Genomic DNA, 15,790 nt, shown 5'->3' on the forward strand with positions numbered 1-15,790 from the left:
TGCAGAAGCTTTTTAGTTTGATGTAGACCCACTTGTCAACTTTTGCTTTTGTTGCCTGTGCTTTTGGTGTCATACCCAAAAAATCATTGCCCAGACTAACATCTAAAAGCTTTTTCCCTATGTTTTCCTCTAGCAGTTTTTTTGGTTTCAGGGCTTATAGTTAAGTCTTTAATCTGTTCTGAGCTTATTTTTATATATGTTGTGAGATAAGGGATCGATTTCATTCTTTTGCATGTGGCTATCCAGTTTTTCCAATATTATTTACCGAAGAAACTATTCTCTCTCTCCTTAGTGTTCTTGGTACCCTTATTGAAGATCTTTTGGCTGTAGAAGTGCGGGTTTATTTCTGGGCTTTCTATTCTGTTCCATTGGTCTATATCTCTGTTTTTAATGCCAGTATCGCACTGTTTTAATTATTGTAGCTTTGTAATGTATTTTGAAATCAGGAAATATGATGTCTCCAGTTTTGTTCTTCTTGCTCAAGATTTCTTTGGCTATTTAGGGGTCTTTTGTAGTTCCATATGAATTTTAGAATTGTTTTTTATATTTCTGTAAAGAATGTCCTTGGGATTTTGATAGCAATTGCATTGAATCTGTAGATCTTTTTAGGTAGTATGGACATTTTAGCAATATTAATTCCTGCAATTCACAAAATCAGGGTTTCTCTTGAATTAAGTATAGCATTTTAAATTCTCTAGCCCCACAAAACGGCGATGAAGTAGTATAAGCAACTACGTGCAAACCAACAAGACCTTTGTGAAACATTTCTTTTTGGATTATTAACAGCAGGCGGTAACCTTTCCAATGACCTTAATGATCTAAATTTGCACTTGAGGTGTCATAACCAGCTCCCCAGCCAGTGTTACAAACCATAAGAAGGATGAAGTAGGGCTGAGGTCAAGAGGGCCACAAAGCTGAGGGGCAGAGCAGAGGCCTGGATGAAGTACATGATGAGTCTTTGTGGTCCTCCTCCCCACCAGCGGGGGCAAAAGTAAAAAGCAGAGTAGAGCATGTTCACTATTTTTGGCTTCCACAGCATCTGATACGTACTTATCAGATAGCAGCAGAAACACAACGCCTACAGGGACCTTATAGATGATCTTGTCCAATCTCCTACTTCCTCTCCATCAGCCCTCTGCAAGTCTGACTGCCCCAAGCAGAGAAAAACCCCTGCTATGCGCTGATCTTTATTTTATTTTTTCTTGCAAGTGGCCTACATTAAGAATCAGGAATTGTGTGTGTGTGCATACACACATATATACATATATATGCATAATATTGAAATATATAATTCAATTTAATCTCCTACTTGGAGAAAAACATTACTTATCCCTTTAAAATGTTTATTTTGGACACTCCATGTTCAGATCCATAGGAGAAGCAATGATGAGTGACATTACTGCTGAAGCTTAATAATGAGACATGCCAGGCTGCCTTTTCCATTTTGTCATATTGCATTTAACTTTTTTTATCTTACTATTAATTCAAAACAATATTCAAATTTCTGAGCATTTAAAATGTGAACACAGGTTCTCCAGTAGATAAGGTAACATGATGACATTTTAGGGTTTGTTTCATTTTAAAAACTCCCATGAATTTGATTTTTTAAAAAACCATTTGTAACAATACAAGTCTTAAGAGCATTAGAAGAATCTATTTTTGTGGTGAAATTTCCTGCTGCCACGAGAAGTGGTTTCAAAATAACAAGAACCACCACCACCGTCACAGCAAAGGTCCACCATGTCATACTGTGTGCTCGTTTACTTAGTCATCCAACAGATGCTTCTGGAGCATTTTACTAGAAATGGAGACGGAGGAAGGAAGAATGGAGGGAGCAAAGAAGGCAGAGGTGGTGGTGTGATGCTTGGTGGGGATAATGCAAAGGCGGTGGTAGGAAGAGTCCTTGAATATGTCATTTCACTGATGATATAACTAGTTTTTAAAAAATATGCTTTCATATAATTTTGATTCTTTTCAAAAATCAACATATTAAAAATTTGTCCCTATGTGGGCTTTAATAAAATTTTAACGATGGAAAGCAGAATAATTATACTAACAAATGTAATGCTTCTTAATATAATCAGAGAATTTTAGAGCTGTAAGAAAACTCATAGATCATGTAGTTTAACTCCACATTTCATACTAAGTCAGTTTTTACTTGTTGGTTCATTTTGTATTTATTTTCAAATGTAAATCAAATGAAGAGCACAGGGCTTGGATCCTAAAAGGAAAGACCACTTTCAGCAGGAGTGCTGGCTGCTTCAACCCTTCAGTTTATCAAACAGCAGAATGTCTGGTCTGTTGGCCAGGATGGACAGCTTCACTATTATCACTTTATCCCAGTAGGTCTTGGATCAGTAATTTTATTAAATAGTCTGATTATGTTATAGTGTTATTTTAATTACAGTATCAATTCACATTTCAGGATTCATTGCTTGCATATTATCTTGGCAACATTAAATCTATTTACATAATACATCACATCTTTCATTTGTATGCAGAATGCAAGTATCTGAAACTCTAAAATCAACCAGTCACCACTTCAAGACTACCTTAAAAAAGAACTACACATATTTTAAAGTGTCTACTCACTATATTTCTTAACGTTGTTTTCTTTTAATTATTTATATGCCTAAGTAGCCAGATTTCTGTTATTATTATTATATGTCATCTTGACTTTATTCTATAGAGCTATCTGAATTAAACATACCAAATGAAACACTGAGTAGTTTAATTTGGAGGGAGTAAAAAAAAAAACACAGAAGATTTCACTGTATTCTGTGGTGCATGAAAATGCAACTGCTCTTATGTAACATCTAACCCTGCCTGGGAGCTAAGAAAGAGCAAGAGCTTTCTTTAGCCCCCACAATCAGGCCAGGGTTCTCAATTGCATCAGGACCTCTCAACTGGGCAAGCAAAACGTCTTAGTAAGGATTCAGAAAACTATCGACTTAGGGATAATTTGTAATAACAAAAATAGTGGCTACCATGTACCTACACATACCAGGCACTCAATTTTTCTGATGTAGAACCAGAGGTTTAGAGAGATGAAGCAATCTGCCCAAGGTCATCCAAATAATAAGCGAGCTCCTAGGGCACGGGCTGGGTCTCAGTTATCCTTCTATCCAGAGCCTCAGAGGGAGGCCGTGGTCACCGCTGATGGGGTGCCTGTGTCTTACTTTTAATGTCAGAGGTTCTCTGTTTAGTTTAGTTTTTAAGTCTGTTCAAGAAATTAGCACTTGCTTGCTCACTTTCTCTCTCTCTTGTGTTAGCATAAGAGCAGTTCTTAAAATGAGAGGTCAATCCAGGAGACAGTTAAAATTATTTTCACTCTAAGTTAAGCTGACAAGTTACAGAGTAATGGTGTTTAAAGGATATGGGACATTTATTTTTAAAATGATGATCTCCCTAAGAGAGACAACTATCCTTCTTGTGGTAGATTCTTTATCAAATCCTTACAAGTAACCACAGAAAAAAGAGTGTTACATAACACAGCAAAATGGGAAGCCTTCCCTGTTTCCTTTTTTGCCTCTTCTATTAAAAAAAAAACAAAAACTCTCAAAAAACAAATACCTGTCTGGAATTAGGCCCAGCTGAGTTTTTTGGATTTCACCTTGGTGAATGCTCCCACCAAAGGAAGAAGACGCTCTTGGCTTCAGCCTCTGAAATGAGATTTGGCAGCTGTCCAACACCACAGAGCAACGTTACATAACAAGGCAGTGCAAGAAGCAAAAAGAAAACTACATTGAAATGAGGCTTTGGTGAGTGGGCTGGTGGCTGGGCAGAACACACTTTTACCAAGATAGAAAATAGGCAGCGGCAAGGCCATGTGAACAATGACCATTACGTAAATGCTCAGGGTTTTTTCCCCCACAGTCCACTTCTGAACTGCACACACTCACAGATCACAAGCAGTGACCTTCGGAGTGAACATTTGTGTGGGAGAGAACGGCTCCTGCCACAGAGTCTAAATTCTTTTGGGGATGTTCTCGGAAGTCAAGTATGATAACCACCCCCCCCCCCCCCGCCGTCTCATTTTTATACTGACACCCCACAGAAACATTTTTTGAATAACAAAGAGTAATTTCAATGGAAAGAGAGAAATACTGAGACTTCTGACCTTATTAGCAACTCTAAAAATATGTAATGCAACTCACTGTCTACCATAAGCTTGTTCCTAAGCATACCTTTTTTTTTAAACAGGAAGCCCAAGCTGGTTTTAAATTTTTAGCTCCAGAGAAGGAAGCAGACTTCTACTTTTTAATGTGCTTTTTTTTTTTAAAGAAAAGTATCTTTAAAATAGTTTGGGTACCAAGCTAAGAGTCATGTTTGCTCATAGTCAGCACTTTCTGGCTGTACAAGATTTGTTAAATTAAAATTGAGAAATTACTAGAAGATACAACCAAAAAAAGGGGAGAATGTGCCTATTTATGCAAATCCTTAAATAGTCCTATTATTTGCTTTTAACCAATATGGAGAGAAAGTATGTACAATGAACTTGACTTAGCACTAAAATGGCATCCTTAATAGGTCGATCTGTTCCTGCTGAACACACCAGAGGGTCCATCTTTGGAGATAGACTTTAAAATCTCAGCCATTTCTAAACAGTATGATTAGTTTCTTGCTTAGGAACCTAAAGGGCTATTTTTGTGATCTAACATGCATATAACTTTATATTTCCAAAAGGATTTCTTTGGGGTCATTTTCCTGATAGAGGTCCTGTAATACCAGCTTGTGTATCATGCAAGAAGAAACTGAGGCCTAGTGACCTACATGTATTGTGGGTTCCTAAATGCAAGATGTGGTGGAGACTGTATGCACATACTGAATGGTCTCAATTTCATTTTAAATCGAAGATACTGGTTGAAAGGTAAGGTCCTTAATATGTGTAAAGAGGGATAAGAAAATGCTATTTGTTTTACCTTGAAATATTAGCAATCTTTACACAGTCCATACATTTTGGAATTTATCCTTTATCCCAAAATGATCTGAAGATCATAAAAATCTCACTATGGAAAAAGCAGAGCATATTGGGGGCTTGGTATTTAGCATTTGAGTAAATGGTAGTGTTAAAAATCAGGATGAATTACAAATTTGGAATGAAATTTCCTGCTACAGAGCCTGGTAACTTCTATCTGCTGAATAAGTGTTGAATAAATTAATAAATAATCTGAAGATCAGGGTTTCCAGCTTTATCAACTTTTGAAACCAGATACCCTCAACATCAAAACTAATGACATTTTGTCTAAACTAAAAATATTCATGTCTCAAGAACTTCACCATAAAGTTGTATAACTACTGGGAAGTTACTACAGAAATGCCAGTGCATCCACTCACTAAGTGTAACTGGATCTCCTTAGGCATGGCCCCACACTGTATGTTCTCTGAATTAGGTTGCAAAGGACTGAACTTCAAGGCCTTATAGCATGCCATAAATACAGGCAAGATCTACGCACAGCTTGAATCAACACCATATCACCTTGATGAAAGATGATTAAAGTATAGTTGGTAAACCATATTAACACAGTAATTAAAAACTACACACACATACATACAAGGTGAAAGCATAAAGCTATTCAAAAAGTGAAGAGAAGCTGCCAGTGCCGGCAGCATTACCAGTCCCATGGTAGCCATCCTCCTTTCATCATGGTCAGTTCATTCACAGAGGAGAAAAGGCAGAAACTAGGGGAAATGCAGACCATCTGCTCCATCCAGATGCAACAGCACATGCCTCTTCTATCCAAAGCTTTTTACCAGAAACGAACAGAGAGATGATCTAATCCTCTCACGAAATAACCGACAAAGGTAGTTAGACACATTTGCATCACAAATAATAACGCCAATATCTTTAAATGAGACCTTTTTAACATGAGTCAAGACTTTTACCACCAAGTGTACACTGATTAAACAGAACACTAAATCAGCATTAAGAGCAAATGGGGTTGGCTTCTATTAGCTTTATTCAGCTATTCCTTAAATAAAATCATGCTTAAAACATCTTCATTCCTTAAATAGCAAGAACATTTTAGTCCAGTCATCCTAGTTTTAAAAAGACATCAGAAGATATTCCTTTAATACTGTATACTTCAAGTAATGTGCATTTCCATTCTTATAAGAAAAGGTTAAAAACAAATATTCTTACCTTGAAATTGTGAACCTTTTCATATTTTGGAATTTGCTCATTTTCTTTCAGAGTTGCTCTTCTAACAAGTGATGTCAACTGCGAATAAGCAAAGAGTTTCAGAGGTTGCCAGATTGTCACAGACGACTTTTGAGAACCCAGTTTCATTCCCAAGGCTGCTATCAATAAATCTTGCTGACGGCCCTCTTGTTTTGATTTGTGGACTGCAGCTCTATTAGTTTTCCTACCCGACCAAGACTCTTTGGATGGCATTTTGGAATTCACAGGAAAGAAATAAAACCTATATTGATCTATGTCTTGTCGATGAACTCTATTCAGCTAACAAATGAGCATTCTACCAGGCAGCACAGAACTCTAACCTACAGAGAGCTGCAGAGAAACATCACGGAGAGGTGGAGGAGGATGATGAAGCACTTCTTAAAAAGAGGTCGACTAACCAGAAAAATTCTTCTTTCTTCCTTTTTTTTTTTAAAGGGCTCTATATTTAAGCATCTGAAAACTTAAGAGTCTGAACAGAAATAAAGAGTCGACGCTAACATGCAAAACATTCAGCATCTCACTATTCCTTTCTAAAAGCCCTGCAATTCTGACAAATGATACATTTCTAAAAGCTTTCTTCTCTATTCAATATATTAATGTCCATTCTGAATGAAAGATGCCTACATACTGCCTGCAATCAGTTTCTAGCAACAGACACCCTGTGAAGCCCCTAGCTGAGGGTGGGTGAAGGGAGGGATCTGACAAGGAAGGCTGGATTAGACTGGTCACCGTAAGAAAGGAGATAACCAATGAAAATCAAGCAACAGTATTTAAGTACTGTATTCCTCAACTCATTCTGTCTGTTTCTCCCTCCTCTCATGTAACATTTTCTTGCTGGCTCAAAAAAAAAAAAAAAAAAAAAAAAAAAATCAGTGGGAAGACAATGAGCAATGAATGAGTCATGCATCATTACAAAATGGAATTTTTTTTTCACCTATTAAAAGCAAAGGAAAACGAACACACAGCACTTGGTTTCAAAAAGAATGCACCACTCCCAGGCAAATTATGGAAGGCTCGATCTATACCATCCTTTGTGCATACAGACTGAGGTGAGTTAACTAAAACCCACTATTATTAAAGATGAGCAAAAGCTGATAAGTATTTTGATGAAAAAGAAAAGGAGTTTAATTAGGTATTGTACTATTTTCACGCAGAACAGGGAACATGCATATAACACTGCTACCACCCTGGAGCGGTCAGCTTTGTCTCCCTACCATGAGTAGTTCTGCTGTGGATCTATACTTAAATAGAGCCAACCATTATTTTAATTCTTAGTCTCAACATTCTTTATTCAAGAGCTTGAGACCAGGTCATAGTGGAGGCTCCTTGGGAATAACTGCTCCTGTACACAGGTCCCAGGTATAGGGTAAGTGCTGACAGGACCCTTGGGTGGTTGTTTGCTGGTGTTGAAAGAGGGGTGCTGGGTAAGAGACTCAAACCCAGCTCCATTTGACAGCAAGTCCTATACTCCTTACTAAGGTGCTATAAGAAGCTTAAGTTTTCCCATATTAGTTCCCTAAACATCTGTTTCCTCATGTTACAGTAATTAAGTTTAACTCATTATGATTCTAATGTTACACTGTATTTAAAGAATCTACAACTCTATATTTAAATGAATTCAGTCCCTTTGCTTGGTGCAAACAACTTATCTCAGATTTCATAAGCTAGAGGGGGCATGTGGCCAATGCAGATTCTAATTTAATTAGGGTATGAAGTGGTCCTTAAACCATGCTAGATATTGGAAATATTGAATGACTGATTTTCTAAACATCCCCAAATAGTTTTTTACTCACTTGAGTCTGTAGTTCCTTCTTTTAACATGGTTTATTCTTTTAAAAACATTTTTAAGTAGGGGCTGGCCCCGTGGCCGAGTGGTTAAGTCTGTGCGCTCCGCTGCAGGCGGCCCAGTGTTTCGTTGGTTCGAATCCTGGGCGCGGACATGGCACTGCTCATCAAACCACGCTGAGGCAGCGTCCCACATGCTACAGCTAGAAGGACCCACAACGAAGAATATACAACTATGTACTGGGGGGCTTTGGGGAGAAAAAGGAAAAAATAAAATCTTTAAAAAAAACCAAAAAAACATTTTTAAGTAAATAAAAGGCAGAAAATATTTGCATCTACAGAAGTTCATTTCCACAAATTTATATCTTCATGTGATTAATATGAGATAAAAAATGTTCTCATTCCAAGAGGAAATACAACGGAAAGAACTTTCCTTGCCTAACCTAAATTACTCTTCAGCTTAGACCTAGTTTGTCATGTGATGACTAAAAATAAAAAGGCCAACCAACTCTCCAGTCATGTACAACCTAAAGTGAGGCTTATCTGATTCTCAGTAGGCATCAGGAAAAAAACAGAGACTCCAAAGGCAAATTTAACAGTAATTTTTTTTCTCCACAATGTTTAACACTTAATGTTTAACTTACTAAGTTAAAGAAAACAATCACCCATGTCACCAAAATAGCTTTTTTTCCCTATTTCTGATCAAGGTCCTTTATTATAGATCATCCCTAGTCCTTCAGCTGTAGTAACTAAAATTCGACCAAAGCCTAAGAATATCCATGGTTGAGTTATCCAGAAAATTCATGCCTGGGTAAAAGTGACTATTTTGTCATTGAGAAGCAAAGTCTACTATAGACAATGCAGAGTCATAATGTCCTTCCTAATTTTTCTACCTAATCAAGAAATACTGGGTTAATTGCAACTTGGACAGCTACCTAGTGCAGTAAAGAGATAGAAAATAGCAGCTCAGGATGAAAAAGTTCTTAGCTACCCTCAAAGCGCTGGGGGTTTGGTCACTAAGATGCCCTTAATAGCTGCAAATGCACTTCTGATTAGCTTTGCTGAAGAGCTCAAGTTATGAGAGCTGCTAACTCTAAAATTCAGAACCAATACCAACGTTCTGACGTTCCAGACAAATGTATACCACTCATCCTTATATTTATCTGGCTATATCGACCTGGATAGTTACAGCATCTATTAATTATGGCTATCATTTATTGATTGTCAATTACTTATGTTTTAGGAACCCAGCTAAGCACTTCTCATACAGAAGTGCAGTACATGCAGGAGGCAATGCAGCCTTCAAGGCTCCATTCAAACACCCCCCTCCTTCATGAAGCTTCTGATGATTTGTCCCAATCAGATGCGATCTCACCCACCTGTGAACCTCAGGGCCCTTCATTTGTTCATTAATTATGAGATTATCATCTTCTACCTCAATCACAGTTAACTGTGTAGTTGCTTACATAGAATTGGGTCTTATACATCTTAGTATAAATCCTAAATCTAGTAAACAGCTTGCACAAATAAAGGTTCAATAAATATCTGGTTAAAAAAATAAAATCTGGGGCTGGCCCTGTGGCTCAGTGGTTAAGTCTGTGCGCTCCGCTGCAGCGGCCCAGGGTTTTGCTGGTTCGGATCCTGGGTGCAGACATGGCACCGCTCATCAAGCCATGCTGAGGCAGCATCCCACATGCCACAACTAGAAGGACCCACAACTAAAGATATACAAGTATGTACCGGGGGGCTTTGGGAGAAAAAGGGAAAATAAAATCTTAAAAAAAAAAATCAAATGAAATGAGGACAACTATTTTTATCGGGGAGGCAGAGTGTTGTAATAAAAAAGAAGGGATTTGAAATCAGTGACAATGAAGTTTGAATCCTGACCTTGAGAGACTGGCTTGGTGCCTTGGTTACCTCATCTACATACTATGAATACGAATACCTACTTTATATAGGTTACTGGGCAGTTTAAAGGGGATGACGGGCAAAAGAGGAAAAGACTGTCTGTAGACAGTAAGCACTCAATAAATGAGAGTATTGACAGGGGTGCTGTGCCAAATATTAGCTGCAGGGTATGCTGGGTAGGATAAAACATGGGTTTCTGACCTCAAGAAGTTAGATTAATCTGCTTTTATTTATAACATAGAAACATGCCTGGAAGTTCCTGCCCTTCCCTATATATTATGGTCTCCCCCAAAGTCCCCAAATTCTAGTTCTATCTTTTAAAAGGCATATAACGACAAGTATGTTAGTTGAAGGAGTGGGGTTGGGGCCGGGGGATGGAAACTGGAAAGGAAAGGAGATTGCCAGCATTTGTGAAGAAGCCAGGAACAATGTTTGAGGCTTCATTCATATTGTTGTCCCATTTATTGGTCAATCATCCTGGGAGTATGTTGTATAATGGACATTTTATAGATGCTCACAGAGTGACTTGCTCAAGGTCACAGACAGGAAGTGGAAAGTCTGTGATCTGAATCCCTGTCTTTGTCCCCAAAGCCCAACACTTCTTTGTGCTACCTTATATTCTGCTACCTTATAATGAGAGCAGGAGACAGACCCGAAGTTTAGGGATAGAGCCTCTCATATTCTGGTTCTATAGAATAGAAGAAAACAGTCTAACTAGGTGGCGGGTCTAAACCAGCAGGGCACGTATCCCACAAGGTCATTCTTGCTGGAAACACCAGCAGTAGTTAGCTCTTTATTGTGACTGGGAATCTTCAGCCTGTCTTAGACCTGACTCTGGCCATCAGTGATACTGATATCACTTTTGTATGCTCACCTGAAAGAAAGGGACTGGCCTGGAAAAAGAGATGGAGAATGGGCAGATTCCACAACCCTCTTTGCTTCTACCTTTGTCCAGACCATCTGTAATGTAGAGAAGTGGACTACAAATATGGTGTGTGTGGGGGTGGGGAGTCATGTGAGGAATAAAGAATGGAAGGCGGCCATAGGTGACCTTGGAAAGGTAGACATTTGCTGTTTGTCAAATAAAGAAATTTCTGCCGCTGACCCCACTACCTTGTTGCTTGTCTAGTAATAATACTGGATTTGTGCTGAGCTAGCCTCTCATCTTCACTAAGCATAGAACAACAGGATCATGGGCAACGGAGCCAGACAAAGGTGCTGACTTTAACCCTGTCATCTATTGGCTGTGGGATGTCCTTGGTCAAGTTACTAATTTATTTCAGTCGTTTCTTCATGTGTAAAATGGATGAAAAGTACTTACATTATGGAATTATTAAGAATTAAATGAGCTAATATGTGGGACACATTTTGCACTATTCCTGGCACAGACAGTAATCAAGAAATAGGAGTTTCCCCTCCTTTCTTTGTAGTACACTTCTTTTCTCACAAATATCTGGTTTTTAATGTGGGACCAAGACTTAAGCCAAAAGAATAAATCTCCCATTACTGAATATTAGGACTCGCTAATAGTAAGAATATTCTCTAGGAAACTGGAAGGACCTCACACAAATAGCCACCTCCTTTATAACATCATGATGATGCCACAGACTCATGAGCACAATGCTCCCATTAACTAAGCTAAGTCAACATTCCATCCAAAAAGCACAAGAAGGGAATATTCTAACTGGCATGTCCCTGAGGCTCAGGGAGATGAAGAGTAGCTGGATTAACTACTGGGTGATATAAGTCACTGGCTTACACTTAGCAAAATCTTGCAATTTCTATAAAACATTAAAACTGAGATATAAACAATACAGCTTTTCCACTATCAAGCAAATTCAGCGCACTCTAGATACACAGATTTATTCATAGCTTGGTCCCCCCAACCATAATTTGTAACCAAATTTCTCTCCTTTAGAGCCAAGACTGGAATATACTTCAAGGTACTTAACAACAATATGTCAGCGTACATTTATTAACTGACAACTACATGGCATTGTACTAGTAAATGCTTTACATGTGTGTAGTTTAGCTGTTAAAACAATCAATAAGGTAGGTATCATTTTACAGATGAAGAAACAGAAGCTCAAAGAGAGTAAGTGCCTTTCCCAAGGTCACCTAATTAGCACATAATGAGAATAGGATTTGAATTCAGGTCTATGTGACTTCCAATTCTGTGTCTTTCCTCTAGGCCATCCTGCCTCTCATATTATCTGTTGTCAACATGCAATTTTGAAAGGCTATCATTTGAATAAATTTCTGGATCATTTATATTCTAGTACTCCTTGAATCACTAGCCATTTCAGTACTGCTTATATTTGAATTCATAGTATCTACCAGATTCATCTCCTTAACCAAAATTTTCAAATGTATTTTAAGTCAAACATTAGAGCCTTCTTTACAGAACTCTACACATTCCTTAAATTATGTTAGGATAAACAACTTTTTATGTTGCATAGGAAACTCTTACCTCCTGCCAGGACTCTAATTTTTATGCTACTGGCATCAGTCATGTCATAATTCCTAATCCCTCTTCATTACATAGCTCCTCTAGCATTAACATAATATCCATCTAAACATATAACAATAAGGTGCATCAATGCATTCATTTCAGCATATAATAAATTTAAATTACACTACTAACATTGACACTATCAAACTCTGTACACGCTCACATGTTCCCTGACAGACTCATATGCAAAAACTATAAATATAAGACATTTGAACAGACAACGCAAACAAAAAAGTTCAGTCCTGCATTCTTTATTCTCACAAGAAACAACAGAAATGATCAAACTCTCCAAGTGCCAGTTTTGAGGGAGATTTTGCACTCTGCATGAAGAAAACCAGGCCCCAAGAGAAGGGGCTGGAGTGGCATATAGCCTGGTTCTGACTGATAGCAGCCAAGTCACTGAATTTTTCTAAGTCCCAGCTGGATTAAATGAACTCCATGGTCTTCTCTATATTTTTAACAAAAATTGAAAAGGAAGAAGGAAGGTTCGTAACTCATTCAGCACACAGGGATGTAAAGATCTGGGTGTGTCTATGCGGGAAAGCCTAGCCTGGCTATCTCCAGTGAGTCCATACAGGCAGCTCTGGCTAATTTACTATGCGCTTTTGTCTGGCACCCAGTCTTGTAGGCTCAGAAACTTAATTTGTCAGCACAAGGAGATCATATCTATTTGTCAAGCGGAGGCTATATTATAATACCAAGCTCATGAAATTTAGAGGTAAAAGCAGAATGACAGTTGTCTACTTTATACTAAGATAAGAGATATAATTATCACAAAGTGGTTGACCAACAGGCTCTTTTCTGGAAGCATACCTACACTGGAAACAAAAAATTATTAGGAAGTTGATTAGAATGGAATCAGAACAAGTGGCATGGGTTAGATGAACTGAATACGTAATGCATAGAGTTAAGAGATTTGTTGAATGCTCTTTAATTAGGATAGTCATGCCAATGGACTAGAACACTCAATGTCCACTTAGTGGGGCTCCCTCATTTTGTCAGAGTTTAGATGAACATAAGCAACTTCTACTTCTCCGAGTCTCCTCTTCCTAGGCATCTCTTTACAATTATTTTGCATTATCTCTGCTCAAATATCTTTGGTGGTGATCCTAAAGTCAATTCATAAGACACAGTCTTATTTTTTCATGTACAAGTTCTTAATGGATACTAGATTGTAGCTCTGATGTACTGATAACAATTTATATAATAGGTACTTTGGGCAGATAAAATAAATAAATGGAAGATGTTTTCCAGTCTGGAATTACATAACCACAAGTTAATATATACACATAACATATATAAAATCACACTTGTTGTTAGTGCCCTGGAGTTGATTCTGACTCCTAGTGACCCTGTGTACAGCAGAGCGGAACCCTGTCCAGTCTGTTTGCGCCATCCTCTCACCTTCCGGCGCCGCGTCAGACAATGCTGTGCTGCTATTCATCATGCAGCCACCACAGTATGACGACAGACGGGTAGTGTGGTTCCCTGACCGGGAAACGAACCCGGGCTGTGGCGGTGAGAGTGCTGAAGCTTAACCACTAGACTACCAGGGCTGGCTTAAAATTACGTAATAAGAGTGAAATATTCTAATCTAACACTCTCCACTATTTGGCCACTGGCAGTGATGGTTGTACAATGATGATCATAACAACATTCTTTCTTGGTTCTTCCCAGTGAAAAGCTGAAATCAGCCTCAATGGAAACTTCTTCTCAATTTTTTCCCCCTAAAATGAACCTGAGGGGCTACTTAGGGAAATGTATCATTGACATTTTTGTTTTTTGTTTTACTCAAATGTTGATACCTATTACCTGAAAGACTTAAAGAAACACTATGGTTGTTCTGTAAAAACAGAGGAGATAAAATTAGGGAAGCTCTAACACTTCATCAATAATTAATTGGGACTTTAAATCCAGTGCAAAACTCTTGAATGATGGACTTTTGCACTTTCTCAAAAAGCTTTTAGTTGAAATATACAGATGGTAAATACAACTAAAAAGCAGATTCAGATTGACATCACGAGTATTTTCACATTTTAAGCTGCCACATGAGTTTATTTCAGTCCTGTGCAATCATCAATGTAACAGAAGCAAGCCAGTGTATCAGAATAAAAGGTAGGCACTGTATTTTCAGTTTTCCCATTCCTCTAGTGCCTTCATTGATTAGGCTAGGGTGATGGCTATGTGATTTGGCTATTTTAAAAAGGACTGTCACCAACTTTCTTAAACTTAAGTTATAAAAGTTTATTTCCTTCATGTGTAGTTTGATTAGAATATTCCAATTGTAATTTATTTTAATATTCATTTTAAGCTCAATAAAGATAAATGTTGACTCACGGTATGAAATATATTTGTGAAGTTCAAACATACTTTTGAAAACCCATTTCTATTATTTGAAAATGGCAGTAGTGGCCTGAAGGTAAAAGATTTAACTTTCATAAACAATTACTCTGAGAAGACGTGTAAGCACGGGCATAATTCATAGACGTGTTCACTGTTCCCCTCACTGCCAGACATTAACTTGTCTTTTCTTTGTAATGACATGCTATACGGCATGCTTTACATCAAGGTAATGACATTAAAAAGTAAAAATAGCTTGCATCTGGGTATTTGCTAAAATAAACTTTTCATATCACATCCACAGTATTTCATTGACAAAAGTCCTTTTAGTTCAAAGGATCCTAATAAGACTGAGAACTTTAACAACCCTTAACTTGAATGCTCTCCTTTATATGAGATAATTTATATATATATATGTTTATATACAAAAGAATCTAATTATCTATCTATCTATCTATCTATGTACTGTGTCTCAAATGGAACTCGACATCTTAAGAGTGATGTGAGGCACCTGAACCAGGCCCATAAATGATCAGTGCATTAGAGAATAAGACACAGAACGTCAGACTGCAATCAACTTCCTGTGAGGAGGAAGAAGAAAGAATTAAAGGATGATTTAAACATCTATCTTCTAGTGACATTTTAATGTCTCGAGAGGGATTTTCACCTTGCCGTTTTCCTCCTCCACAAAGGATAGGTTAATGGGAGATAATTTAAGGAGCAATTGAAGATCTTAGGTTGATAAGGTCACATCTTATTTAAGGCTGTCTGGCCAGCTGAGGCTTATGCTTTACTACCTTTTCCAGCAAAATGTCCACAAGAGCCAGCCACAGTGAACGGGGACATGCAGGGACCCTGGGGTGGCTCTCTAAGCTCCCCTATAATGTACCCATTTGAAAATGTTCATACAAAAATGATTTCCATCAATTACTACTGGGTAAAATTGATATTTCTAGGAAGATGTGTCATATGCATCTTAGGTTTAGCATATATCCCTGTCAAGTGGCAGGAAATTCATAATCTAGTTTCAGGAGAGCAGGCCTGGGTAACTGACGGAGGCCTCA

General features: G+C 37.9%; 1 protein-coding gene across 4 annotated transcripts in view; it reads right to left on the reverse strand.

Moving 5' to 3' along the window:
- CHN1 (chimerin 1) overlaps positions 1-15,790 on the reverse strand; it is a 192,271-nt gene that overhangs the window by 42,003 nt on the left and 134,478 nt on the right. For all 4 annotated transcript variants that reach the window (XM_046659708.1, XM_046659709.1, XM_046659706.1 and 1 more), the window contains one exon: positions 6,143-6,220. In XM_046659708.1, coding sequence (XP_046515664.1) covers positions 6,143-6,220 — 78 coding nt within the window. The remainder of the gene's footprint in view (positions 1-6,142; positions 6,221-15,790) is intronic.

Source organism: Equus quagga, chromosome 4, assembly GCF_021613505.1.
Source record: "Equus quagga isolate Etosha38 chromosome 4, UCLA_HA_Equagga_1.0, whole genome shotgun sequence".
Lineage (NCBI taxonomy): Eukaryota > Metazoa > Chordata > Mammalia > Perissodactyla > Equidae > Equus > Equus quagga.